This window comes from Panthera pardus, unplaced genomic scaffold (assembly GCF_024362965.1).
Source record: "Panthera pardus isolate Hobbes unplaced genomic scaffold, ASM2436296v1 HiC_scaffold_20, whole genome shotgun sequence".
Lineage (NCBI taxonomy): Eukaryota > Metazoa > Chordata > Mammalia > Carnivora > Felidae > Panthera > Panthera pardus.
Genome location: NW_026526766.1, coordinates 89,823,349 through 89,849,520, shown reverse-complemented (window position 1 = coordinate 89,849,520; position 26,172 = coordinate 89,823,349). Strand labels below are relative to the sequence as shown.

General features: G+C 49.3%; 1 protein-coding gene across 5 annotated transcripts in view; it reads left to right on the top strand.

The window, feature by feature from the left end:
- The first annotated feature begins 171 nt into the window (after window positions 1–171).
- The window catches only part of DDX31 (DEAD-box helicase 31), a 70,599-nt gene continuing 44,598 nt past the window's right edge, over window positions 172–26,172 (top strand). For 3 of the 5 annotated variants that reach the window (XR_008424383.1, XR_008424384.1, XM_053908484.1), the window contains exons 1-14: window positions 173–437; window positions 5,613–5,869; window positions 5,976–6,051; window positions 6,992–7,035; window positions 8,159–8,229; window positions 9,210–9,274; window positions 15,330–15,374; window positions 16,747–16,788; window positions 17,499–17,563; window positions 19,138–19,257; window positions 19,365–19,471; window positions 20,482–20,717; window positions 21,529–21,705; window positions 25,650–25,709. Coding sequence is in view for 3 of the 5 variants with exons in the window: in XM_053908484.1 (XP_053764459.1) it covers window positions 258–437; window positions 5,613–5,869; window positions 5,976–6,051; window positions 6,992–7,035; window positions 8,159–8,229; window positions 9,210–9,274; window positions 15,330–15,374; window positions 16,747–16,788; window positions 17,499–17,563; window positions 19,138–19,257; window positions 19,365–19,471; window positions 20,482–20,717; window positions 21,529–21,705; window positions 25,650–25,709 (1,545 nt within the window). In the remaining 2 variants the exon portion in view is untranslated. Of the gene's footprint in view, window positions 438–5,612; window positions 5,870–5,975; window positions 6,052–6,991; window positions 7,036–8,158; window positions 8,230–9,209; window positions 9,275–15,329; window positions 15,375–16,746; window positions 16,789–17,498; window positions 17,564–19,137; window positions 19,258–19,364; window positions 19,472–20,481; window positions 20,718–21,528; window positions 21,706–25,649; window positions 25,710–26,172 lie in introns of all 5 variants that reach the window. The other 2 variants (XM_053908486.1, XM_053908485.1) reach the window with 2 other exon arrangements.

Sequence of the window (26,172 nt, the reverse complement as noted above, 5' to 3'; positions counted from 1 at the left end):
CGGCCTCCGGTCTCTCAGAGACGCTCAAAGAACTTCACAAGCGCGAACGCCAGAGTGTTCGGTGGCATCGCCCGCCACGGGCCGAGCCGCGAGGGACTCCCCGCGCAGCGGCCGCCGCGGCACCCGGAAGGGACGCGGCCGCAGGAGCCGGCGGGGCAGCTGCGCGGGGTCCTCGCGCGCCGCCCACGTGGGCCCGGGACGAGCCCGGTTCTCCCGGTCCCGCCGCGCCCGCCCGCGCCCGCGCCTCGCCGCGCGCCATGGCCGCCGCCGGCGGGCTGCTCCTCCGCGCTGCCGAGTCCCCGGCCGCCGCCGCCCCCGAGGCGCTCTCGGGACCCCGCCGGGCCCAGGCGAGGCGGGTGAGTTCTGCCCCGGCTTCGGAGCCGTCCGCACCTGAGGCCCGGCCCGCCGCACCTCGCGAGCGGCCGCCTCGCCGCTGGGTAGGGTTTGGAACTGCCGCCGGAGTCCGGGGCGGTGGTTGGGAAGCGGGTTATCTGGCAGATTCTGGAGGAGTCGCAGAGGGGCACGTGTCTGAGACCGGAACATCACCCCGCGGGGATGTCCCAGGAGGGAGCGGCGCGGGCGTGGAGGGACGCCCTCCGGCTCTCGGGCTGCGGGTGGCAGGGGTGAGCGGCGGATCCCGTCGCCCCCCCCCCCCCCCCCCAAGTTAGGACCTGACACCCGGGCGAGTGCCCGCCCGGCCTCTTGCCAGCCTCGCCTCTTTGTAACTTGTCTCAGCCACCGTTGCCTCAACCAGGGGTCGTTTGTTGCAGCAACGAGGACTGGAGACTAGAGATTTTCGTCATGAACTTGCAAAAGTGGCCTAGATTCTCATCCACGGGCAGTGGGGAGAGAGAATAACGGAGCATCAGTGTACTCCGCTCACTAGGGAGGGGAAAGGTGCCTTCAATTTCAACCAAGCCAGAGCTGGAAACTGGTTTCTGGGACGGTTGACTTCTCTCCTGGGAAAGAGGAGGGCTGCAGGGCAGAAAGCCCCTTGTAGAGTCGGAAGTTACAGGACCTTGGGCCAAGGAAGGTGTGTGTTTTCTCCAAAAAGCAACAGGTGATTCCGTTGACGGATTGGTTGCTGAAGGTCAGTTCATCCAACGTGTTGAAGCTGAAATTCCTCGAGTTGGTATTAGGGTTTCTCTTTGGTGATTTTTCAGTGATAATCAAGCTTTAGGATTTAGACGTTTGGGAATTGGAGTTTTCAGCTAGCCAGTGGGGTAGCCACTTTTCTGGGAAGAGGAAGGGGAAATACCGAAGAGCCCTTGGGACCCTGGGGTCTGGGTAGGACAGACCTGAGATTAGAAGCCAGCTTTGCAGCAGGCTGATGTTGTAACCTTGCAGGGAGGTCTGATCCTCACTTTTCCTACCCGTAAAATGGGAACAGTAGTTTCTACCTCGTATGAAGTTATTTATGAGCAGTAAATGAAATCATATACGTAAAGATCCTATGTATTTTCTTGCCCACAAAAGCACTTGATAAATGCCAATGATAGGTAAAGTCGTATTGGCACCATTTTGAGTCATGGAATCGCTACATCCAGAGGCCAGTGGGATGCTTGTGCCATACAGGAGCCTAGTGACAAGTGGGAAGCACTGTTGAACCTGTTGAGCGCCTGGCTGGCTCAGTCGGTGGAGTGTGTGACCCTCGATCTTGGGGTTGTAAATTCGAACCCCACATTGGGTGTAGAGATGACTTAAAAATAAAATCTTAAAAAAAAAATTCCCAAACTTTTTTTTTTAATGTTTGTTTATTTTTGAGACAGAGTGCAAGCGGGGGAGGGGCAGAGAGAGAGGGAGACACAGAATCCGAAGCAGGCTCCAGGCTCTGAGCTGTCAGCACAGAGCCCGACGCGGGGCTCGAACTCACAGACCGTGAGATCATGACCTGAGCTGAAGTCGGATGCTCAACCGACTGAGTCCCCCAGGCGCCCCCCAAATCCCCAAACTTTGTTGAGTGAGTTGAATAAATAAAAATAGGGTGTCTGGTTTTATGATTGCCTGGACCACTGCGTCAAAGGATATGTATTAATAAGGTCATGACAAGGGTCTGCGGTGCCCTTGTCTGCATCTACATTTCTTATGTCTTGAATGAGAATTACAGATACGTTGATCAAATTTGCCAGTGGCCTGAATTTGGGATGAGTAGCTAATATTCTGAACTTGGAAAGGCCTCAACAACGTAAGTTATGCTATTTATAACACTATGTAGAATGTTTTCTTTCTAAAAATGTTTTTTGATGATTCAATTAACACAAGTTTATTGTAGGAAATTTGGGAAGTGTGTTAAAGAAAAAAAACCCGTAATTGCCATACTCCGATATAACTCCGGTTAACATTTTGGTGTATGTCCTTCTAGAAAACAACTCAAAAGAGGGACCAAGCTGTATATAATGTTTTCTAACCCAGCTGGAATTAGAAAATGGTATTATAGCACAACCCTCAGGAGTCCTGGCTGTGGAATCAGTGCCTGAGCAAAGCCTGTATCTCTTGGTGACCCTGGGATGAATCGCCTCCTGTTGCTGCCTCAGTGGTCTCATCCTAAAATGGGATGATAGCACTACCTGTATTGATACATTAGATAATCCACCTAAGTACTTAGCGTCTTGCCTGAGCTGTAGTGTATTTCTTAATGTCAGAGGCGTAGTATTTAGGCTTTTAGGCCTAGGTGGGCTCCTAAAGGTCATCTGCCAGAACCCCCCTAGTTTTACAGGTGCAGGACCAGAGACTCAGAGGAAGGTGATTTGCTTAATGTTGTCAAGCTGATGTTTTAGTAGATTCAGGTATGTTCTTTGCTCAGATGCCACCTCCTGAAGCACTTCTGTCTCCTGGCCGCCTTTCCCCTTGCCACAGGCCGTGGGAAGCTTATTTTGTGCTTTCACGACCCTTTGTGTGTATATTTTTTCTGAGTACAAACACAGATTTGAGTTTGTGGTTTTATACGTTGATCTCTTCCACTAATCTGTGAGTTCTTCAAGGGCTTGGCTACTTGTCCAGCCTTGTGTTCAGAATCAAGCTGCTTGATAGCCACTATGTAGTGGGGTGTTTTAAATGAACGTGTTGTGGATGTGGGGCAGAAAAGCTAACAAGTAGTGGAATAGTGTCCGGCTTATGGAGAGGGATAATTCTATTGGGTGTTGTTCATCTTGTAAGTATTTATTGAGCACTTACTTAGTGCAGACATGAGTTCATACAGGGGATTCAATGCTCTACTGGGCAGACTTGTCCGTTTCCTTATAGAGTTTGTGGTTTAATGGGAAGATGGACACCACATAACAAATTACATTTTGTGCTTGTTGTTGTATTGAGTGCTATAGAGAAGAATAAGGGTGCCAGGAGAGCCAAGAGTAGGAACCCTGGCTTGACTACATGGAGAGAAGAGGTCAGGAAAGGTTCTTCTGAGGACCCAGTAAGCCTCAATCTGAAGGATGAGTATGTGTTAACCAGCCAAAGTGAGGGTTGGAGACATGGGTATGGGAATAGCATGTGCAAAGGCCCTGAGGGAGGAAGGAACATGGTGCCTTCTAGGAATTAAGGAAGATCAGGACAGCTGAGACTGGTGAGATGGGCAGAGGCCAGCTTCTAGAGGGCTTTGTAGATCATATTACAGGGTTTTAAATTTTAGCCTAAGAGCAGTGGAAACCCTGTGAAATACCGTGCTTGATTCTGAATACTTGCTTTTATTTTTTAAATTTTTTTCTTTAACGTTTATTTATTTTTGAGACAGAGAGAGACAGAGCATGAACGGGGGAGGGTCAGAGAGAGAGAGGGAGACACAGAATCTGAAACAGGCTCCAGGCTCTGAGCTCTCAGCACAGAGCCCGACGCGGGGCTTGAACTCACGGACCCTGAGATCATGACCTGAGCCGAAGTCAGACGCTTAACCGACCGAGCCACCCAGGTGCCCCTCTGAATACTTGCTTTTAAAGAAAAATTGACCTGAGCATAATAGGTGACTGGGATGATAAAGGATCGAAAGTTCATGTCCTGTTTGGGATATTTATTCCAAAGAAGAAAGTAAAAGATTTACACGATGTGTGAAGGAATGTTATGTCCCAGAGGAAATAAGCTTGTTTTGTGTTGCTGCAGAAAGCAAACCTCAGACGAGTAGAGAGATGATCAAGGGGGCGGCTCTTGTCTGAACGTCAGAAGCCGCTTCCTAACCCCTAGAATTCGGTCTGCCTTGGTGGATGGAGAGCAGTAAGAGGAGGTGTGTAGACAAAGCCTACTGCAAGGCCATCTGGGGGACGGTGGTAGAAAGTCTCTTCATGGTGGGAGTGGCCTTCAGGCCTTTTTATGCTCTGAGAGTCCCTAGTTCCATAAATCAAGGAAAGTCTGCACATTTCAGTCTGCCTTGCAAATGATTCAGCAGACCCGGAACTCGACTTCATCTGTTTCTTTACTCTGAACATTCATGAACTTGGGACTTTGTAAAAATAATTTTGTAAGATGAAAGTTATTTTTAACCTAATTAGTAATACTTAACTTTATTAACATTAAATACTCAAAGTTGTATTTATTGAATTATTTGGGTCCAGGAGTCCTGTGGTGCCAGGAACAAACAGCTATGTTATTGGTAGGTTAGCCTGCAGCTGACAGTCATGGCTAAAGCAAGCTGATGTGTAAATGGAATTCATCATTTCGAGCTAAGGGGAGAATAACATTCCAAGAGAAATGAAAACACCAGGATAATAAGCACTAGCTACTCACGGGATGTTTTTGTATTCGTGTGTAAATTGGAAGAGAAGGCAGAAAGAAAACAAATTTTTTTCCAAAGAAAATTGGATGCTGCTTCTCTTAGGAGAAGTTTGGACATGGTGCGGGTAGCCAGATTCATGTTATGGAAATGAGAAGCAACAGGCAAAAAAAAAATATCGAGCGTTGTAGCCTGCAGCCGACTATCAGATGGGGAATTGAAAGGCAAAGAGAATTGGAAATAATTGTGGTAGAAGTGATGGATGGAGTAGAATTCTCATTTGGAATGGAAACGGCGAGTAGGAAACGTCTCCAAGCCATCTGAATCTGGGGGAGCAGCGTGAGGGGAGAGAGTGACAGCGATCCAAGCACTCTGGGGTAGAGCGGTAATGAAGGTTTCCGCTTCCTGGGCATGAGCTGGGATGCAGCCTCCCACGTATAGTCACCAACAGGCTTTGTTGGTGGAGAGAGAGGATGCGCTCCCCTCCCCTGTTCTTGTTGTGTAGATGGACATCCAGGGAAACGGATTGATCTAGCGGGCACACTTCACAAGGTGGGTTCTCTCTTCCCTTAACGGAGACTCCCATTTGGTAATGTTCAGCCCCCAAAAGGTTTCTCCTTTCTCTATCCTTACCCTCATCTTGGTTGAGTTGATAGTTAAGATGGATGGTGAGGTCTAGGGGATGAATGAGCTGAGATGTTTGGGGGTTTGGTGTCTTTTTTTTTCTTTTTGGGGGGGAAAAAAGCTGAGTCAAAGAATCTGATTGCAGACCCTAAACTGTTGCTCGACATATGGGGCGTAATGATCTCTGCAGGGAGAGAGGCAATTCTGTGGGCAGTCAGGCTTCACTGTGAGGTCTGTCTTCATGGACTAATGCATCTCTTGTCGCTCTTTCCTTTTGGGAACAACGCAGCAAGCAGAGGCTACCAAAAGAAAGTACCGAGCATCCAGTGAGGCTCCCCCAGCGAAGCGGAGGAACGCGGCGGCGTTTCTCCCAGCCAAGAAAGCTGCTGCTGAAGAAGCACAAAGGACTTTTAAGGGGAAGGCACAGAAAACATTTTCTCCGAATGAATCTTTGGTTGGTGTGAGCGGTAAAAACCGAGAGCAGAAACCATGCATTAGGACTTCTTCGTTATTTAAAAACAACCCCGAAATTCCAGAGCTCCACAGGTATGTTCAGGCACAGATGCACTTCGGGAATAAGAGGAGTGAAGTGTATTCCGCCTTTTGCTCTGTTGATTGGAACTGATGCCCGGGTTTTGTTCGTCATTTGCAGACCTGTAGTAAAGCAGGTGCAAGAACAGGTGTTCACCTCAGACGCTTTTCACCAACTGGACCTCCACCCACATTTAGTAAGTAGCTCTCAGTGTCTCGTGTGGTCGGTTTTTTCGATGTGGTTATTCATTCGGAATGTCTAGAGAGCAAAAGAGTGGTTATCTCTGCTCCCAGCTACCTGAGTGAAGTCAGACTGATGAGACGCTCTTCTGGGATAATCCCAGTGAGCTTACGTTACTCTTCACTGTCCCAACCTCCATCCCCACCCACTTTTTAAGGAACCAAACACTCTCCTCACCTAATTCAAATTAGGCCAGACAGTTCACCTAATGTGCCTAGGACAGGCTCCCAGTCATGGGTAGATGGGACGCGGAGGCTGATCTGGATGGGAGAGGGGACTGAGCTGGCATCTGTGTCTCAAGGGTAGCCTGTTACAAAGAATTGAAGAAGACGGGGCTGTTTTAACACACGTTTTCTACAAATAGATGGGCCCTTTTTTTTTTTTTTTTTAATTTAACCATGAGTGAAGTTTCTGCTCTTATTTATGAGTAAGGAGAGAAAAATGCGTTAACTTTTAGGGAATCTGGTTTTCCTTTGCTCCTGTGGTCACAGCTCACTTAGTCCTTCAGGGTGCCTTACGTAAGCTGTTTTCGCACCTACGGGTTTGAGCAGGGACATCGAGCAGGGTCGTGCTGTGGGCATTTGGGGATGGATAACTCTTTGTCATGAGCACTGTCCTGTGCGTGATAGGATGTCCAGCAACACCCGTGCCTCTACTCACTTGATTCCAGTCGTGTCCCCGGCCCCACTTGTAGCCACCGAAAATCTCTCTAGATGTTGCCACCTGTGTGGGCGCAGGGGTGGAGCGGAACCACCCCCAGGCGAGACTCACCGGGTTGGAAGAACTTGACTTGAACATAGTCATCAGTTTTTTCCCAGTATCTTCTTTTTTCATTAAATGGGTTTTTACCAAAAAGTCAGAAGTTAAAAATATTTATTTTTTGTGTTCTCTTTTAGATTTCCACAATAAATACGGTCTTAAACATGACTAGCATGACCAGGTAAGGAAGGGTTCGAGGCCAGTCTTGATTTTCTTAAAACTTGGATGGCTATAACCAGATGAGATCTGAATTATCTGTGGCATACAGAGCACATTTTTGTCTTGGTGTTAGAGAACACTGCCAGATTGCTGCCCATCGAGGGCCTGACGCATCTCTTAGCCACTCAGTTCCCTCACTTGTTAAATGGAGAGGCTGAGTCCCCATCTACTCCTGATCTCAGCTCTAAACTGGTCCAGATGATGGTCTCCATGTGATCCTGCTGCCGTCCATGCTTCCCTGAGAATAACATGTCCACGATGCAAAATTTCTCATGTCATTGTTTACTAGTAAGAATTAGAGGTAACCAAAAAGACAGGAGTAGGTATTTGATTGGATAGAGCGGGATATTGAAAAAATTTTTTGAATGTTTAATAATGACGGTTCTGGAAAATGGAATAGTAAAAGGCGTAGAGCAGAGGTGAACTTCCTTTTTGTGAGCACCTATGTGTGTTTACATTTTATTAGTCATCACATTTTACTTATAGGTGCAAATTGATGAGTATTGAGGAGTGAAATAAGGAGCCCCCTCCCCAATTTTTTTATTCAGTTTCATCGACCAAATTTAAATGAATTCTGTGCCCTTTTTGTTGTTTGTTTTTAAGTACACATGTGGACACATCCTAGTGCACCTTGGTGTTCTGGAGAGTGCGAAGAGCTCCAGGCTATCAGGATGGCTCACAAGATTTCTTGTACCCTTTGGCGTGGGACTCTTTCCACAACGTCTGCCACGGGAGGGAGGTGCATGTGTGCTATGCTCTCGTGGTAGCTCCAGCTTGTCACCACGCCTGTCCCTTTGTTTTTTGTTTTTTGTTTTTTTTTAAATCAGTCTGCCAGAATGGCCAGGCTCTGGCTTGCCTCAGCATTTTCAACTGAGTTCCAGAAATTTAATTGAGGTTTTACTCCTCCAGCCGTCAGAAGCTCCTCAGCAACTTCGCTCGAATGTCTCGATACTCCAGGGTGGCAGTTGGCAGACAAGTGACACGTGGGGGCGGTTGCGATCTGTGTGTCCTGCTTCTCTGCCTGTAAACACGACAGGGTAAAACATCACATACGAGCATGTGTTCTCTCTTTTGGGTGGCCCAAGCGTTCAGAAGCAAAGTATTCCCGTGTTGCTGGAGGGCAGAGATGCTCTGGTGAGGTCTCAGACGGGCTCAGGTCAGTCATCATTTAACTTCTGTCCTTCTTCCCCCGCTACCAAGGCCACAGTCACCTTGTAGGTCACATCGCGAGATGGCTATCTGTGGTGGCGGCTGCTTTGCTTTTTGGGGGGAGGAGGGGAGGCCATGCTTGCTCTCGATTAGGGCCCTGAATTTGTTCTTGCGGCGAAAGGAAGGGGGTGGCTGATGGTGCTGTGATCAGGAGTGATCCGGACCTGGCCAGGTTCTGCTCTCGCTCTGCAGAGCCTCTGTCAGGGCTCTGCCCAGTCCACCGTCTGTGGCTCGAGCTGCCCGTCCTCCCTCCAGTGGGGGATAAATAGTTTCTTAGAATAAAGCATGGTTCAACATGAGCACGCACTGATTGGATGCTAGTTGTTTTGCTGCAACATGGAGCACAGATTTTGCTTGTTCCTCATCGTCTGTAGACGTGTTCTTGTGAGCCTCTTGTGCCCTGCATGGGGCTAATCAGCTGTTCTCCACTTCCCCCCAGCTCAGCCACCCACCTGATGGCTTTTGCCATTCCTTGGTTTCTTCCTGGTCTTTAGAGGCTAGCTCTGGGGTTCAGACTGGCTTCTAAACACCTCGGTGCTGCCCACATCATTCACTTGACCAGGAGGCTCATTGGAGTGATTAAGGATGACTTTAGAGGAGTTTTCTGGCTTTGAAGGATAGTCATCCAGTTGAGCTTTTGTGTAACTTGGGAAATGTGTCATTGTCTCCCTTCTTGGCTGGAGAAAGGAGCTGAAGCTGAAGCTGCGGGGTGTTTTTGGAAGTAGTGCGTTCACAGAGCAACATTGGGAGTCATGGCAGGGGGGCAGATGCTGCCTTTACCGCTCTTGGATGTAGGACTTAACACTTTGCCTGTCCCTGGCTTTTAGTGCTGCCCAAAGATAGCAGAGACCGTTTTCTTTACTGCCTTCGCCCTCCCTCCATCTTCTGGGGCCTGTGATTTTAATTGCTTCTGTACTTTTTTGAAAGGTAAAACGCTTGCCTACTGTATCCCTGTGGTCCAGTCTCTTCAAGCAATGAAATCAAAAATACAGGTGAGTATAGTGTGTTTCTTTTACTGCTCATGGTACGTAAGCAACCATGGAACTGAACCAAAGCAGTACCACTGGGACCAAAAGACTCTGTTTTCATTTAGCGTTGTTTTCTTGCCTCTTTTTTAATTCATTCATTGATGTTTATGTCCTATAAACATGTTGCATCTGAAGACTGTGCCCAGAGTAGAATAGAATAACTGTATTTTGTAATCATCACAGCACATCCAACAGGGAGCGTTTGTAAAATCAATGCTCCTTGTGTGTCATACACTGTGCCGGATGCTTTGCCAAAGTGTCATCTTCTCAAGTCCTAGCCGCCGCCGCCCCTCCCCCCACCTCCCCAGGCCCAACGAGTTACAGGTATTTCTGTTCATCTAATTTTACAGAAAGAAATGGAGGCTCGGGAACAATGGTGGAGTCTTGTCTTTAGCTGGGAGGCGCATTTATTTAGCGTTTGGGCCACAGGGGCCAGAATTGGGTTCCCCAGGAGGCCAGTTAACTGCCAGGCTCCGGAGGCACAGGCATCATCTCAAAACCCCGCCCAGAGTCCCACAGATATGTCCCTGGTTATCCTCAGTAGGAAGGACAGGGCGAGCTCTGAAATAGGAGGTGAGGTGGGTGCCCAAGCAGCTGAGGAGAGCTGATTGGTTACTTTTCTTCTCCGTGTGAACACACAGAGTTAGGCGTGGACCAAGCCTGCCTGATACTGAGGGACTACACAAGTAGCGATAGCATCGGGTTGCAGCCCAGGGGCTAAAACCTATGCCCACCGGGACAAACGGATACAAATAAGTTACTGAATAAATAGAGAAACGGGAGAAGGAAAGGCCTTCCTTCCAGTAGACTTCCTCCGGACATCCACAGAAGTGACGGAAGTAGAATGTCGCCATCTGGCAGATGCCTTAGTTGTACCGCCCCCACAGGGATCGGCACGCACTGAAAGGAGTGGATGAAAGCGGCATGAAAACTGGGATATTTACTGGGTCTCCCAGCATCTCCCTACAAGACCCCTCTTAATCCCAAAGGGGAAGACAGCAATTCTATGATGGGGAAGATGGGGAAGCCTGGCTGTCACCGCCTTCACCCCGGTGGTCAGCGTGGGCATGACCAGTGCGCAGATGTGCTGACCTCACGCACCTCCCTCCAGATAGGTGCCCAGAGGGCACGACGTCCCTTCTGTGGCTTTCTGGCCCAAATTTAATCATGAGCAAGCATCAGACGAACCCGAATCAAGAGACATTCTGCAAAGTGACTGGCCATTACTCTTCAAAAGTATTACGGTCACAGAAAAACAAAACAAAACAAACACAAAGAAATGCTGAAGAACTGCCCCTGGTTAAAAGCGGTGAAGGAGACGTAGTGGCTAAATGCAACCATGTGGTTCTGAATCGGATCCTAGTCTGGGGAAAGGACGTTAATAAGTCAGTCAGTGAGATCGGAGTACAGTTTGTAGATAAATTCACTCATAATAGCTTATCAGCGTTGATTTCCTGGGTTTGATCCTCGTACTGGGATTTTGGGAATCGATATTGCCTAAGGAAGCTGGGAGCAGGATATAAGAGAGTTCTTTGTATAATCTGTGTAATTTTTTTGTAAGCTTAAATTCATTTCAAAGTGAATATTTAAATTTTACTTAAAATTTATTTACATAATTTTAAATCAATAAAACCAAAGTCCGGGGCGCCGGGGTGGCTCAGTCGGTTGAGCATCCGATTTCAGCTCAGGTCATGATCTCGCAGTCTGAGTTCGAGCCCCAGGTCGGGCTCTGTGCTGACAGCTCAGAGCCTGGAGCCTGCTCCGGATTCTGTGTCTGCCTCTCTCTGTTCCTTTCCCACTCATGCTTGCTCGCTCGCTCACTCTCTCTTGAAAAAAAAAGTAAAGATTAAAAAGAAATTAAAAAAAAAACCCTGAAATCCTACACAACATCCAAGTGATGGAACCTTACATAGCCATTAAAACTGGTATTTTTTTCAGTTACTCTTTGTGAACTTGACAGGTGTTTTTACACGTTAATCAAAAAAGGGCAGAGGAGGGGCACCTGGGTGGCTCAGTCGGTTGAGCATCCGACTTCGGCTCAGGTCACGATCTCGCGGTCCGTGAGTTCGAGCCCCGCGTCGGGCTCTGTGCTGACAGCTCAGAGCCTGGAACCTGTTTCAGATTCTGTGTCTCCCTCTCTCTCTGCCCCTCCCCTATTCATGCTCTGTCTCTCTCCGTCTCAAAAATAAATAAACGTTAAAAAAATTTTTAAAAAAAAAGGGCAGAGGATAAAACAGTATGTACTGGGTGATCTGGCTGCATAAATAGTACTGTGTGTGCGCGCGCGTGTGAAGAGACAAGAAAGATACTTGAACTGCTGATACCGATTTCCTCTGACGTGGACGAGTGAGGAATGTATTTCCTACAGGTGACCAATGTTTTCTTCCCATTGGGCACCTCACAGTAAGATCATTCATACAAAGGACTTGGCGTTGTACCGCTACCCAGCTGGAGAGGAAAGGCCAAGTATTGCAACGATGTGGTAAAGTCTCATCCGTTTATACGTGTTAGGACAGTTCCCTGAGAGCAGCGGGTTGTTATTTACACACGTATCGTTGAAGAGCTTGGGACTATTTGAGCGGGAACGGGTCCTGTGGTTCCAGCCCCACCGTCTCGTCTCATAGGCCCGTGGACCGAGGACGAGAGAGGTGGGATCACGGACCTGAGGCAGGCGGCGTCCTGGGTCTGAGCGTGTCCTCGGGCAAATCGTTCCATCCCTCTGTGCCTCGGTGACGTCACCGGTGGGGTGGAGCCGACGGCAGCGCGGTCCGCCGGGGTTGCCGCGAGCTTCTGAGCGGACGCACGCGGAAGCTTGGGAAGCATCACCACGTGGGCGCGGGGCTGGTTTGCAAGGCAGTGATGTTCTCTGCTGCTCTACAGAGACCTTCACAAGCCACGTGGTGGTTTTTCTTTACCGCGTGTATTTTAATGTCAGTAACGACTCATTCTATTCAAGACTGAAGTTTTCTGTACGAAGAGTTCTCTAAGCCCGAATTTAATTCACTCGTTTCAAATAATATTCAATAGGGACCCTTGGAGTTCATTGTGAAATGATTTGACCTGTAAAAAACCGATCTGGAGGGAGCAGGAAGCTCAAGGCCCCCAGCAGAGTCTTAAATTACTTTGGCGATGGAATGAGAACGGATTGCCTTTCTGTGTTTTCGCTCTTTCGGTTATTTGGGCTCTGATTTTTTTTTTTTTTTTAAACAACACAACCATCCTTCTTTGCTCACTTCTGCCCTGCGAGGAATTGATTTTTCTTTCTTCTTCTGCGTGTAGTAACACCTTTTGAAATGTCAGAATCTCGTAACGTCACACTGTGGCACGCTGATACCGTTGTACTAACATGTTTACCGTTCTTGCCTGGGCCTCAGCACAGCCTCGCAGACTTGACGTCGAGGACAGGCGGCTCGAGTTTGAATTCCAAATCCTTTCCTCCTTGTGGGTAAATGTTTCCAATGCAAAACATGAAATCCATACTTGTAATTGAACCTGTTCTAAATCCACACTTAGCTTCTGCCCTGACACGGTTTTGATTAAGTCCTGAGTGTCTGTGAGCACTTTGGAGGTGCAAGTCACCGCTGACTTTGGGGCCTTTCTCAGGCTACTTTTTGGTTTTTTTTACACGTATATTTTTAGATACAGTGTACGCGTTACAAGATCAAAAGAGTACCAGAAAATACACGGTGAGAAGTCAGTCCTCGCAGTCCCTGTCGCCCGCATGGCAGGGCTCTCTGGGGACGCGATGCCCTTGTGCTCGTCTGGTGGCCCTCCCGGGGCTGGTCTCTGCAGAGAGAGCGAGTGCGGGGGCGCACAGGCCCCTTCCCCCTCAGCCAGAGCTTCTGTGTTTCTTTCTGTTGTGTTTGGGGGATAACACAGGAGGTTGCTTGCGGTACATGATGTTTGTGCCTTGCTGGTTGGTGCTCACTTAACACGCTTTGGGATGGCTTCTTAGCAGTACCGTGCCCACGTGCCTTGTTTTTTCACGGCCGTCTGGTGTCCCACTGCGTGGGGGTACCCCGAGTTAGGGCGTCAGCCCCTCACTGGTAGGACTTCCCTTCCATCCAGTATTTCACTACAAACGAGACTGTTACAAATACAGTCTGTAAAATAGTTTACTTTTTTACGTACACTTACGGGTGTATCTTTTAAAGAAACCCCTGACGGTGGGAGCGGCATTTTTATTCGGTGGATAACGCCACAATTGAACTTTATTATTTTTTTTTAATTTTTTTTTTTTTTTTTTTTGAGAGAGAGAGAGGGTGCAAGTGAGTGAGGGGCAAAGAGAGAAGTGGGGCTCAAGCTCATGAACCTCACCCTGTGTGGGGCTCAAACTCATGAACCGTGAGATCATGACCTGAGCTGAAGCCAGATGCTTAACCAACCGAGCCACCCAGGCGCCCCGCCCCCCACACTGAACTCCAAATGGGTTAAGCCACTTTGCGCTCTCCCCACGACGGAACAGGAGTCCCTGCTCACCCGTGCCCTAGTGACACCATCGGCTGCTTTGTTTTGCTCATTTGACAGTGGAGTTGAGCATCTCTTTGCATGTGTAAAAGCCATGTCTTGAATTCTCACGTCCGTAAATTAGCTACTTGTGTCCTGTCTCCATTTTTCTATGTAAGTCGTTGTGGTCTTTTTGTTTTCATTTTTTCATTGAATTATAGGCCTTATGTGAAGGAAACTGGCCCTTTCTCTCCCCTCGTTTTGTCGTTTATTACTTGATTTTATTTAGTCACTGTTTGCCCATTCTAAAGTTAAAAGTTTTTATGTTATAAAATGTATTGATGTTGTATAGTTTCTGAGATTTATGTCGTCTGTAAAATGGCCAACTTAATTCCAACTTCTCTAACTTTGTTTGCTTGTGAAGTCTCTGAACAATTTATCTTTTCTCTACTGACGCAAAATGCACCTTATTTCATACAGTTCTGCGTGTATTTGATTCTGTTCTAGACTCGGTTTGCTGCTGTGATCTCTGTATGCTGCTGTCCATTATTCATGTTATGGTAGTTCTAAATCGTTTTAACATCTGTTGTTTTTCGGACATGTTTTGGTTATTCTTGCACGTTGATTTTTCATAGGAACTTTGAAGTCAGCTTGTGCATATGTGTTATTTTATATGCGCGTGTGTATATGTGCAGACTTGTGGCAGCTTTCTTAGGGTCGAGTTACGTTAATGGGTTGACTTACAATTGGCTCATTTGTGATAAGGAGCCATCTTATCCAAGAATAGGATATGGTTTCCCATTTATTCACATTTTACTTTATGCTCCTCAGAAGGGTTTTACGGTTTCTGTCACAAGCATTTTGTACATTTTTTGTCAGCCTTCCTGTTGTTCCCGCTGCTGCTCTTGGGTGATTCCCCCCTCCATTGTATTTTCTAACTTTTTTATGTCAGAAGGCTGTAATTTGTGTGTATTAAGTTTGCATTCAGCTACTTGACTGAGTTGTCTTTTCTTGTAGTAGATTTTTGGTTTGTTTTGTTTTTTAGGATAAACTGTCCTAAATTAGATGTCATCAATTAGATGACAGTCAATCAATTTTGTCAGTTTTGTCATCTAATTGTCTCCTACTTTCCAGTTTTATACGTATTTTCTTTCTCTTGTCTGACCGCATGGGGCAGAATCTTTAAAAAAAATTTTTTTTAATGTTTATTTATTTCTGAGAGAAACAGAGACAGAATGCGAGTGGGTTAGGGGCAGAGAGAGGGAGACACAGAATCCGAAGCGGGCTCCAGGCTCCGAGCAGTCAGCACAGAGCCCGACGTGGGGCTCGAACTCACAGACTGCGAGATCGTGACCTGAGCCGAAGTCGGACGCTCAACCAACTGAGCCACCCAGGCGCCCCAAGGCAGAACCTTTAGAACAAGGTTGCATGAGAAGAGTAGTGGGCATCGTAGTCCCCTTCTCTCATGAGACGCTTCTGATGTTTGCGAGTGGCCGCCCTCGGGTTCTGTCCACCGGAGTCCCGTGACCTTCATTCATTGACTCATGGTGTTTCTTTCCTTCTGTGTCCACAGCGCAGTGATGGCCCCTATGCCCTGGTGCTGGTGCCAACGAGAGAGGTAAGCAGCCTCACTGTCAGGACGCCTTTTAAGCAAGTGCTTTCCTTCTGAGAGTGAGACCCGTTCGAATTTAAAAGTGGGTTTTACCATTTTTCTCCCTGCTGCACCCTTACCTTGGCCTGGGACCATCCCTCTGGTTCCTGTTAAGAAGAAAAATTCAAAGACTCTGTGAAAATCATAAGCTAAGTATGGAAAAGCATTTCCCTGGTGTCTAAAAACTAATGACACGATAAGCCTCTGTCCTTTTAAAAGGAATTAAAATAATGACATTGTTAGAGTTTTTTGTTTCTTTTATAGCTTAATTAAAAATTAGAGCAGTCAGCCCTAACGTGAACTGTTTTTAAAGAGGCCATGGTACCAAGAATTTTACTTGTTCTTGCAAGTTAAGCTTCTAGACATTTTTCTTCGGTCTTGGTGGGAATCTCTTCTGTCTGATCTAGTTTATTTGCCTACGGAGGCAAGTGTAGATTAGGGCACCGGTTTTCTCTATCAAATGCTAATCACTTCCTTGCGGAGAGTTGATCGCGGAGATGGAGGTTTCCAGTCAGCCTGTTAACACAGCCTTACACAGCCTGCAGTGCCCTTTCTCAGCTCAGTCCTGGGAAGGAGCAGGCGTGGAGCTATTTAAATTTTCACAGCGGCAAACTTGCTACTTCCCTGGGACGCGTCGTGAATACTAAGCATGTGGGAACTCTGTACATGCGCTTGGATAAAGGGATTGTGTTGAGGCTTTCTTATGGTGGTTAATGGTTATAACCTACGTTAATTTTCACTTCCTCTGGTCTCCACTGGGCTTGTTAGATTCTGTTCCTTTAATAAACTCGGGAGTGACCGTCTCTCGGTGCTCCGTGAGGCGTACTCCAAGGATACCTGACGCCACCTTGAAAGCAAGGTGCCCAGAGGCTCGCCTGTCGATTGCTCCTTCAGGGGACTCCTTCCTGCACGTTCTGTTTTCCTCTCTTCCTAAAGAGAGGCACGTCCAGGGCGATGCTGCACGCTTCCCCATCCACGTGCACCGTAGGCTCGTGGTTCTCTGTGTGGCACTCTGGGAATTTGAGCCAGCAGAGGGAGCACACAACACTGTTTCTGTGTGTGTCCAAGGAATGGACGCGGCCTCTCTGCCCAAGTCTCCAAACTGGCAGCTTTCAGACGTGGTCTGAGAGCGAGGTATATTCTCTGAGAAGATTCTGTGGATCAGATTTTTTTTTTTTTTCCTGAAATCTTAACTTAAGGTCCAGGTTGGGATCTGATCACTTCATGTTGTCTAAATTTTTTTTAAAAGATTGGGGAGGTGGGGGCGGAGGGGGGGGGCGGAGGGGGGGGCGGGTGGGAACAACCTTGCTCAGTATCTGTAACTGCTCACTCCTCACAGCTGGCTCTGCAAAGCTTCAACACTGTCCAGAAACTGCTTAAGGTAAGGCTGGCCACGAGTCCAGTTTTCTACCTTTTTTTCCTGACTTTTTGAGAAAAGAGAAGTCTGCCAGTCTTACCTTTGTTTTCAAAAAGCAAGGAAATATTTTAATTTCGCTTTGTTGCTTGGGCGGGCGTCTCTGCTCTCCCCAGGTATAGTTTGTAGGTTTTGACTGATCCGAAGTTGACCAACTGCCGATTTCTAGCTTAGATTACTGGGGTTTCCTGGTGCTTGGAGTCCTGTAATCTGTTCACCATAGTCCCTAACAAGGCACGCGTGGAGACTCACAGGTATAACCGAAGTGAGCACGTGGGAAGCTAGCAGAAAGCTGCACGTCGGGTTTAAGAAAGGAGAGCCAGCGCCTGCCAAGCCGAGAATTGATCTGTCCTTCTTTCTGTCAGGGGTGGGGAGTAAGGAAGGGCTGTGCTTAGGTCAAATGTGTTCTCCACTCGGCCTCAACGGGGCAAGGCAGAGAAGCTGTTTGAATCCCTGAGAAAGCCTCTGTTCCTCTCACAGCACCGGGAGCCAGTTCCGGAGCTGTGACTTAAGTGGCTGTTGCCCGTCACTGGGGCGGGCGATGCCCGGGAACGGCGTCTGCAGTGAAGCCTAGGTCTTCCCTCCCAGCGTCTTTAGGGGAGAAGACCTTGGATTCGGTCTCTGTGTCTGCAGGGAAGGGGGCTCTGCTCTGATTCTCATCTGGTGTCTTCCTGTAGCCGTTCACCTGGATCGTGCCTGGGGTGCTCATGGGCGGAGAGAGGAAGAAATCCGAAAAGGCCAGGTATGCGGAGCCTGGTTTATGGTCCGTTCCTGTCTGAGTCTGTCTGTTCTGCCTTCCTATTCAATGAGACCTGGTCCTTCTAAACCTGGAGAGAGTCTTGTTTCCTCCTGTGCTTCCTAGTCCCAGAGCGGAGGAACAGATTGAGGCAGTGGGGACCTGTCACCTGTAGGCGGTGCTGTCTTAGGAAATACCGATGAGCCCACAGGGGTTCCCTTCCGACGTGGTCGGTAACCATACTCCCCACCTGCTTACCATCCTCTCTCCCCACCCAGCATCCCTTGGTCCCCCTTGTTTGGTGTCCAGCCCCCTCGGTGACTCTCTTTTGTGCACATCGGGAGTCTGGGGGCTTGTCATTTGGCTCTACAAAGGCGAGACACTAAACTCACATGTAATGCTTTACACTTCGCTTTTTATATCCAAAACAGTGATTCCTGATTCTGTATAGGAACTGGTGATGGGTAATTTCAGGAGAAAACGTTGCCACAGATAAATCCCAGGTTGTCTGGATTCTTTCTGAAACATTTTTATTGTATTGTAGCTTAACGCTTAGTAGTAACACCCAGCTCTGCCTGTAGTTTGTAACTGAGGAGTAAATACTAAACTTGAAACCTAAAGGTGTTGGTTAGATTTGGTTCAGCTGTAAATAACGACAACAACAAACAGCAGTGGCACAAACAATATGGCGGTTGTATTTTCCTTTCACATCTAAGAAGCCTGACGGTAACGCATCCAGGGCCTGCATGAGGCTCTGGAGTCAGGAACCAGGTTCCTTCTGCCTCTTTGTGCCATTAAGTGAGGCTTCCATTTTTAAGTGTACTCCATAGTCTTAGCGAGTTGCTAGAGCTCCAGCCATTACATCTTGTTCCCTGCCAGCGGGAACAAAGATAATCCTCCCTCCTCCCTCCAGAGGTATTTGTGGGTTTTGCATATTCCCTTTATCCTTTTATCCCATCACTTGAACATTAGGCATACGACCAAACTTAACTTCAAGAGAGGCTGGAAAATACACTCAGCTAAAAATTAGAAGCTTGTATTGCTATGGAAATATGGAGTAAAGGGTGTTTGGGAGTAAGAACTGAGATGTATTCTCCCTAGTCTGTGGGACAAAGTTAGGCGCCCGTTGTATGGAGGCTACAAACACAGGTTCAGTGTAAGAAACCATTCTAGCCATTGGACCACATTGGCCTGCGGTAACTCATTTAGACTGGAGTTTCCGTGGCGCAGAAACCTTCAAGAACGAACAGGCTAGGTGACCATCTTTCTGGAATGTCCTAGAAAGGATCCACGAACCAGCTAAAGGGCACCGGATTATACAGTAAAGATTCTTTTCAAAGTTACTGCATTTATGATTTTAATACGATGTCGGATCTTAATAATCACCTTCTAGACAAGAGAAACTTTGAGGGAAATGGAAACTCAAATGTATCTTCATATCCATTTGTCATCCTGTTTGCCATGACTTCAAGCTGTGCACATTGGTGCTAGAAATGAATCTGCCTCCTGTGCCTTCTTCCTGTGTTTTCTGTTGATACAGCCCCATTTGATTTACTTTTATGATATGTAATTTTAAACAGACTCCGCAAAGGAATAAATATCCTTATCTCGACTCCTGGGCGACTGGTGGATCATATCAAATCCACAAAGAACATTCATTTTAGTCGGATACGGTGGCTGATTTTGGATGAAGCAGACAGGTGAGCCTCGCCCGGAAGCATGAACGGTAGGAGCAGCGAGCCGTTTGTGCTCTCGTTGCAGCCTTCACTTTGCATGCGGAGTAAAATCCCTTCTCTTGAAACCACAGAATCCTGGATTTGGGTTTTGAAAAGGATATCACAGTGATACTCAATGCCGTGAATGCCGAGTGCCAGCAACGACAAAACGTGTTGCTGTCGGCCACACTCACAGAAGGTGGGTTGAAAAGACACGCTCTTTGTTCTTAAGAGGAACGATCTAGATGTGATGGGCGTTGTTTGCCCGCGGTGGTTCTCAGCGATGGGGATAGAGGGTCAGGAGGGCGGTGTCCCTGAAGGACTGCCTTTCCGGACCCCTGCCCTGCAGGCCTAGCCTCCCTCTGCCAGTCGTGCAAGGCTCTGCCATGCTCCCCGGGGTGTGGGGGGCAGGGCAGGGCAGGTCCAGAGCTGTCTCTGTAAGGAGAGTGTTCCCGGTGCTCGTGGCGGGGTGAGAGGAAAGGTGACGGCTGACTCCCGTCTACCCAGAGGCTTCGTGAGCTTTTTATTGTGAGTGTTCTCAGCCCACCCTTCTGCTGAAGAGCCCTGAACCTCTTTAAGTTCCTTTCTGTCTTTCCGTCCTCACGAGATGGACGTTCTGAGCTCTCCTTTACAGATGGGGCCCTACGGCTTGGAAAAGTCACAGCCACCAGAGTCACCCACACAACACAGCCCCGCTGTCACCTTCTCAGGTCTGGCTTGTTAAACTGGCCCTGTTACAGCACACGCATGCCAGTTCGCCAAGTGTATCTTAAGTAACCTTCATTTTAAGAGAAAGTCCGTGATTCTGTGCTCAGAAGGTTGGGAAACGCCACATATTTCTCCCTTGTCTTAGAAATTCATGGTGCATGCGAACACAGTAAAGATCCTGAGAAGCCTTGTAAACCCACAACACCCTGTGATTAAGGAATCCCGTGACACCCTTTTATCAGGGTTTTCATAACTTACTTGAGCGTAGAATCCTTTCAGGGTGGGGAGGAGACAGCTGCTCCTGTCCCTTTCAGTGGCCTGCCTAGGCCAGAGTTTAGAGATGCTGGTGTGGAAGCAGTCCCCCCAACCCCCGCCGATTGACCAGAGGGCAGATCTTGCTGCCCAGGTATTGCCCACAGGAGCTTCTTCATAAGCGTGGGGCGTGGGGCGCCCACACGGGACTGGTTTCACAGTGTTTGCCTATCTCACCTTTGCTCCAAGGTGTGACGCGGCTGGCTGATATCAGCTTGCTCGATCCGGTCCGGATTTCTGTCCTGGATCAGCACCATGGGCAGTCTGACCCGGAGCGAGGCACACTTCCCGAGGTTCCCCCTCTACCACCTGACGATGAGCTGGACAGCTTCGCGATTCCAGGAAGTCTTGATCAGCATGTGACACTGGTTCCCAGCAAACTGAAGCTCGTCTCCCTGGCGGCCTTCATCCTGCAGAAGTGCAAGGTTGGGACCAGCTCAGTTGAGGGAAGAAGGTCCTGTTCTCTCTGTGTCTGGCGTTGATAGCAGTGAATTGAGGGATGTTCGCGCTCGCTCGCTCTCTCTCTCTCTCTCTCGTGCGCGCACACACACACACACACACACACACACACACGTTTTCCACTGTAACTGTGTTTGCAAATGCAGACTTTACCAGTCAGCCATCCTGGGGTTGTGGTAAAGACCCAGAGGTCAGTGATAGCTGTCACATTCGACATGAAGTGTACCTGAATCCTCTGCTGGGACGGAGGACCGGGAGCATCACAGGTGGCAGAAACCGGCTGCATACAGGCAGACACGGGAGCCTGTGCTCCTGGTCTCTAAGGATTCCAGCATTTCTGTGCTTACTGGACGCACGTGATAACTTCCTCTGGGGTGTGGGAAAGTAGTGGGTGTAGGGGCTCGAGGAGGAAGCTTCAGAGGTACCGCCTGCGGGGCCCCAGCCAGGCGGGGGCACGTGTGGCGAGCCACGGGTGGGTGGGAAGAAGGGGAGTGCACGGCCTCGGTCCATGGCGCATCTGCGCGGCTCAGATTTGGGAAGCCTGGCCGAAGTCGTAGCCGTGTCACTTTCCTTTCATCTACTCTTTGGAGCGTATGTGGTATCAGTGGTACTTTTTTTTTTTTTTTTTTTTTTTTTTTTTTAATTATTCAAAGCTGTCCGTCATCTGGGTTTCCAGATCCGGGCCAGCACGACGACGTGTTTTAGAGAAGTACTCCTTTCAGGGTCACCTAATCTTAAACGCGTGTGGTGGTTCTTTCCCCCTCGGTACCGACGTAGTTTGAGAAAGACCAGAAGATGATCATCTTTTTCTTGAGCTGTGAGCTGGTGGAGTTCTATTACCGCCTCTTCCTCCAGACCCTGCCAGCCTGCTCAGGGGCCCCCGCGTCACGGCAGCCACCATCTGCCTCCACGAGATTCAAATTCCTGCGGCTGCACGGCACCATGGAGCAGGAGGTGAGCTTCACGCCCGTCCCCGGGAGCGGGAGCAGGCCCGAGTCTGACGACCGTGAACGTGGCCTTTCGGGGTCGGCTCTGGCTTCCGCCTCGGACTCCGCCGGGCGAGGAGGGGACGAGCCTCGGGCGGGCGGGCGACCCACTGGACCTGGGGACAGATCGCACCGCCGCGCCGGTGCGGGCAAGGGCGTCTTTTGTTCCCGGGTGTTCTTGCTCCGGGAGCTGCCCTCTTCCACCTGAGAGAGCTCGAGGCCTGGCTTGGCCCGAGTCTGCCTCAACCAGCTGTTAAGGCAACAGAGTACCACTAAGTAGCTGGCACCAGGGAAGGGTTTTGCCTTTTTAGTACCCAGTGTGTAATTAGGGCTTGATGTCTTCAAATTAAGAGCATTAATGGAGCTAAATTGTGGATCCCATATGGTACTGCTGAGCGCGACTGCTGTCATTGTCAACAAGATACAGCGCCTTCACTCTTAACACCGTGGTTGGGCGAGGGGCTTCAGGGTCTCAGTTGTGTCTCAGCTCTGAGTAATACTGCCGTTCAGGAGGGAGAGAGTCACGCCTCCCCGGTTTTAGGTTCTGAGCGGCGCAGCCCTCGTTTCGTCCAGGCGGTGGGCAGAGAGCCGGGTGAGGCGCGCGCCGACGTGGAAGGCGGACGAGCGGGCCCTGCAAGTGGGAGCCATCTTGTCCTGGAAGGAGGTGACCGGGCGCTCAGTCAGGGCAAGGGAAGGACAACCGGGAATCGGAGCAAGGCTTGACTAGCTCCAGTTTGTAAAAAAACACACCTTTAGAGCTGAGGGAGACGTTAAAGCCGTCAGGTCCAGCCCCCTTCTCGTGCTCGCTTTTGTCAGTTTAATAATTTAAGAGTGTGCAGGCTCAGAAAAGTGAGCGTGCTCAAGGTCACTCAAGGACCCAGCTTCTTTCCCACGGGACCGGATGGAATTTCCTGAATCGTCCGGCCCTTGTGAATGTTACGAACTTCAGGGTCCCTGATGCGGTGGATTCTGTCGATTCCATAATTTAATGCCATTTACAGCGTTTGGTTTTTGATAAAGCTTCGTTGCCTCATCCTCTCGGTCTCCTTCACCAGAGGCCTTGTGCCAGGCGGGCGTGAGGACAATGAGGGAGCCGGGTGTGGACTCAGAAGGATCTAGGGATGTGCATCGATCGTGCAAAAGGCTCTGTAGTTAAAGGATCTCAGCCCGATCGACTCACCTTCTGAGGGCGCTGGTCTTGCAGGAGGCTCACAGCCGTGTGCTCTGGGACGCGCTGCTTGCACGCCCGTCCTGGCTCTGCCTTTACTGGCGGTGTGACCTCAGGAAAGCGCGTCAACTCTCTGTGCCCCGGTTGGCGCGCCGCGAAAGTGGAGGTGATAGCGGTACTCACTTGATGGGGTCGGCGTGAAGGTTCACTCAGTGAACGCAGACGATGTGCTGAGTACGGGGCCTGGTGCGCGAGCGCTCCACGAACGTAGGTGCCGTTATTACCACTGCCGTCTCTTTCCGGAACGGTTAGCGTTCTGCTTATTTCGTCTGCTGAGTGCTTAGCCTTCCCGGCCTTCTCATGACATGGGCAGAAGGTGGGAAGGAGTATTTCTGTATTTCGACTTACTGGCCAAGTGTCTTGTCACACGCTAAGCTAAAATAGTCCCGGTCCCGTCTGCCTGGCTCGTCACCCTGGCCACGGCTCTACACGACCTTGGTTTGGTCTCCTTGATGGTCGAAGTGGCCCTGACCACATTTATCAGCATTAGAGAAAAGTTGCTGGGGTCTGTTTTGTTTTAAAACATTTCATCTTTAATGTTTGTTTATTTTGAGAGAGTAAGCCCCTCCCCTGCTCCTGCTGTCTCGAAATAAATAAACTTTATTATTTTAAAACAATTTTTTTAATGTTTATTTTTGAGAGAGAGAGAGGGAGAGAGAGACAGGGAACATGAGTTGGGGAGGGGCAGAGAGAGAGGGAGACCCAGAATCCAAAGCAGGCTGTGGGCTCTGAGCTGTCAGCACAGAGCCCGACGCGGGGCCGAACTCCCAGGCTGTGAGATCATGACCTGAGCCCAAACCGGACACTCAACCAGCTGAGCCACCTAGGCGCCCCATAAATAAACATAAAAAAGGAAAGAAAAAAAAAAGCAGCTGCCTGACAGCTGTGAGGAAAGCTCCGGGTTTGGTCGTTTTCTCCTTACCTCAAATCTGAATGTGTTACGTCGTTCGTAGGATGTGTCTTACAGGCTTTTATGAGCTTTTCTGATTTGTTTTCTGATTTTGACTCTACAGTGACCCTTACAAAGAGCGTGCGGCATGCTGGGCAAATCCAGCTGTCCTCTCGAGGGTCTGAGCACTGGCTCTGGGACACGACTCCCTGGGTGTGGGTATTGCTGTGTGTCCCTTGGGCAAGAAGTGACTCCACCTTTCTGTGCCTCAGTGTCTCGGTCTGGAAATGGGTGTGGCGATAGTGCGACTGCTAGGGTTGTCGTGCAGAGTGGGTGAAGTTCAGGCACGTGGGACGTAGGCCACTCTCCGGGACTTGGTAGCCCTCGGCGTGCTGGTTGTCGTTACCCACTGTCCTAAGTGAGGTGTGCCTGGAGGTTCCAGTTACGTGACGGAATGCCATGCAGGTGAAGGACCAGAATGAGGTGCGCCCCAGTGGCACGGTGGCTGGGCCAGACCTCACTGGGGGGGTGAGGCCTCCCTTTTTTCTTTTTTCCAAGTTTTAGTGGCTTGGTTATATTCCTTTTCCTGTCCCTGACAGACAGACACAGCCAAGTCTCATCTCGCAGTGCTGTGACTTAACCCACGTCGAGTGTGCCCTCGGCAAGCCTCTCGAGCGGACGCTCTTCGGTGCGGCAAGACTGCCTTTAGGGTTTTAGCCCAAAGGGATAATTAAATACATACCCGGCAGACGCTCTAGGAAGGTGTTTATCTCAACATTGGGCGCCAGAGCGAACAGTTGGAGACAAACCCAGCTGCCAGGGACGGGGTGTTGGACGACGGTGCCCATTCAGCTGAAGCCTCGGTAGCCACGAGAGGCGATGTGATTCGGGGTGTCGATCGGCACAGGAGGGTGTCTGTATTCTGACACGACAGCGTGGTAGCAGTGGGAGGAGCACGCAGCTTTTTTGAGAGCTCGCGGTGTTTTTTGAGAAAACACGTGTTTACGCGCTTGCGAAGGGTGTTGCCCGTGGTGGGGGCCTGCTTTGCTGGGGCGATCTCAGTTTCTTCCTCTGACTTAAAACATATATATAATTTCCAGGACGTCTGGGTGGCTCATTCGGTGAAGCGTCCACCTTTGGCTCAGGACATGATCTCACCGTTCGTGGGTTCGAGCCCCGTGTCAGGTTCTGTGCTGACAGCTCAGAGCCTGGAGTCTGCTTTGGGTTCTATGTTTCCCCGTCTCGCTGCTCCTCCCCTGCTTGTGCTCACTTGTGCGCGTTCTCTCTCTCTCTCTCTCTCTCTCTCTCTCAAAATAAGTAGACATTTAAAAAATTTTTATAAAATATATACAATTTTGTATAGCTAAGATACGTGGTGATTGTAATTTTTAAATTTTCTTTAAAATTAGTTTTTAAGAAAATTTCCCTGTAGGAAAGGTGGTGGTTCTTTATTCCTCTCGACCTCGTGCTTAGAATAAATTCTGAGTTGGGAACCTGGGGTACAGTAACTTGCGGCCTTTGGCCTCGCCTGCTCTTGGTATTGGCCGTCCCGAGGGGTGTGCCCACCCTGGCCCTGTCTTACTGAGAGGTGCTGCCCTCAAATAGCCTGAGAAGTCCAGACCTGTAAGGACAGGGTCTTGATGAGGAGATGTGAAGAATCTGCTTCTCTTTCTTGGAAAAGCCTCTCCTTGCCTAAAGATAGAGCCCTGGGAAGCGGGGGGTTATGGGAATCCAAGCCTGCCTCGCTGGGACTGACCTCAGAGTTGTAAGCCCCTGTTTTTCCTTGTTTCTGTAGGAAAGAACAGCGGTGTTTGAAGAATTCTCACATTCCAAGACCGGCATCCTCCTCTGCACGGTAGGTACCATTCTGTACTCTACGTGGGGGCCGAGAATTCCCGTAATGGTGGTCGCGGGTTTTCGCCTCTGGACGGTTGGCCTCGCAGCCAGCCCCACGGAGAGCGGGGATATCGAGGCCTCTTGGTGTGGCTGGTCGCCTTGCACTTCTGGTTGTCCCCTGGCCGTGCCACAGACAGCCGGCTGCCACCGTGCAGAAGTCTTGCCGATTTGCTCACTAATAGTGGCAGCTGTTGGTCTGAAAATGTGTGAATCTTGGCGATTTCTATCCACCAAAAATGTGTAAATTACAGCTATCGGGAGTAATTAGAGCTGAGAAAGTCTTTTCGCAACAGAGTCGCCCCACTTGCCTCTGCTCGAGCCTTCTTTAAAAGGAAGATAGATGTGCTTGGACAGATTTCTTTTGCTCTTGTCTGAAAGCATCGTTAGCCCTGCGGTTTGGGGGCCAGGTCATTCGGCCCCGG